Source organism: Corvus brachyrhynchos, unplaced genomic scaffold (genome assembly GCF_000691975.1).
Source record: "Corvus brachyrhynchos isolate BGI_N302 unplaced genomic scaffold, ASM69197v1 scaffold544, whole genome shotgun sequence".
Taxonomy (NCBI): Eukaryota; Metazoa; Chordata; class Aves; order Passeriformes; family Corvidae; genus Corvus; species Corvus brachyrhynchos.
Window position 1 is genome coordinate 2,692,448 of NW_008238325.1, and position 2,042 is coordinate 2,694,489.

General features: G+C 43.0%; 1 protein-coding gene across 1 annotated transcript in view; it reads left to right on the plus strand.

Moving 5' to 3' along the window:
* Positions 1–954, plus strand: part of CUNH3orf33 (chromosome unknown C3orf33 homolog) — a 6,331-nt gene extending 5,377 nt beyond the window's left edge. Inside the window, 1 exon segment of the mRNA XM_017734411.1 lies at positions 1–954. This exon segment is cut by the window's left edge and continues 19 nt beyond it. Coding sequence (XP_017589900.1) covers positions 1–54 — 54 coding nt within the window. The 3' untranslated portion in view covers positions 55–954.
* Positions 955–2,042: the final 1,088 nt, after the last annotated feature.

A 2,042-nucleotide genomic window follows, 5' to 3' on the forward strand; every position in this document is an offset into this window, starting at 1 on the left:
CTGCTGAGGCTGAAACAGTTTGTGAGCTGGGTTAGAAGCTCCACCGAGAGGTAAAGAGGTAGGGAATGCAGTTCCCCAGGTTGTGGGATTTGTGTCTGTTTGTGATCACAATCAGTGCTGTGATGTTGAGGGTCCCTGTCTGGAACACAAACCGCACAGTTACTGGGTTACACAGAATATAAACCCCCAGTTCATGGGTTATATGGAATCTATCCCCTATCATAACCCACATGGGATTGAAGTTTTAGTAGCAGCGTGCAGGCCACCAATGAAAATGTTCTGATGCCAGACTTCTCCACAGTGATGGCCTAAATTAGCTGTCCAGTTTCCCACCTGCTAAACCCCTCCGACCTGTGCTGCCCAGGCAGGGCAGCAGGGACAGTGCAGGTTGGAGGTGCAGTGCCACTTCACACTTCTGTAATGTGCCATTGCTGCCGAGCTCACACTGGACAGAAACCCCATGTCAGGCCTTTACAAAGCTCGTGGGATGGGTTCAAACACAAACTTTTTGTTTGAATTCTGTTCTTGTGCTACGTTTTTTGTGTAATTTGTGGTTTACAACTCATTCATCTTGAATAACGGGTTGCATTGTTAGCGATATAAAAGGTGATTTGTTACGGCCGATCTTCAAAAGCTGATAAGGTTGTAATAACTAAAGTTCCTCGGGGTAAAAAACCACTTGGTGTATCAAAGAATATAATGTCAGGAATCCAAATTTTTCAAAGACACCTTTCATTTGAAGAGGAAGAACCTATGTTGTTTCTTTCTGATGGTTCTGTAAGTATCTAAAATTAGATGAATATAGAACATTACCATGAAATTTGACAAGGAGGATCAGACTGTGCTAAGAACTTAAATTCTTGCTTTATTTTTGATACACGTGTGAAGTATATGAGTGTATTACTATTTATGTTGTAAATATTCTTAGAATAAAGATTGAATTTCTTAAGTTTATTGCTGCATGTTTTATATACCGAGCTTTTGGCCCTTGTTTAACCTCCCACAGTCCCAATATGTATTTAAAGTGAAGTGTTTTACAGATTTTCTTTCTTTCTGTGTGATTGCTTTCCAGTGAAACACTGAGGAGAAGAGTGTGGTACAAAAAAACTTCATAATTGAGCACTGCTTGTCTGGCAATTAGTCGCTACATCAGCATTTTCTCTGCTGACTTCAGGGCAAAGTTGTGACTCCTGAGATCCTAAAAAAAACCCAGTTTCCTTGGGCAAGAATAGATGTTAGTGGTTCTTTACTCCTTTTGTTCCTGGTCCTCCCAGGGTGAGGCTGGTGCTAGGGAGCAGCAAGCCATGAAACACCTGCAGTGTGTTGGAACCCAGTGTGTTGGAACCCTCTGGGGCAGCAAACCAGGTGTCTGTGCCTGTTTGAAAATGAAAAATAAAAAAGGTGGGATTCTGGGTTTATGCATAAGACAGCGAAGGGCTGGGCCAGCCACCACCGTGGTTCTTGGACATGAAACTCATCAGTCAGTCAGGGATTCGGGATTGGCCACGGCACCCTCCGGAGCAAAACTCAAAGCTGAGTTTGAACCCCAAAGTACGCGTTCAGGCTCAGCAAAAATCCGCTTCTCCTGGGGGTTTATAGGTGTTCCTGTTCCTATGGCTGGGAAGTAGGAGGAGCTTTTCTGAGCTGGGCATAATTGAACAGTTATGGTTTATTTTCTGTAATAATTAAATGTAATTCTGGACTTTGCACTTCTGTTGTGTTGATGAGTCACAGGAGGATTTATCACAAAAATCCATTCTAAAGCTGAGACAAAAGTCTCAGGAAGCCACATGCTATATTTTTAGCAAGCAGAGGTGAGGTGTGGGCGAATGTGAACCGAGTGTTATTCCTTCACATGGATTTGGAGTTGCAGTGACAAATGATTTCTTCAGGGTCAGGTCCTGTAATTGTTTGTTAATGCTGTTTTCCTTATCATGCAGGGCTTATCTTAAAAAAAAACCAAAACCAACCAACCCACCAGCACACCCTCCCCCCTCAGAAAAACCCAATTCAGTTCAAAGCTGAGCTTTCCATCTGTGCAG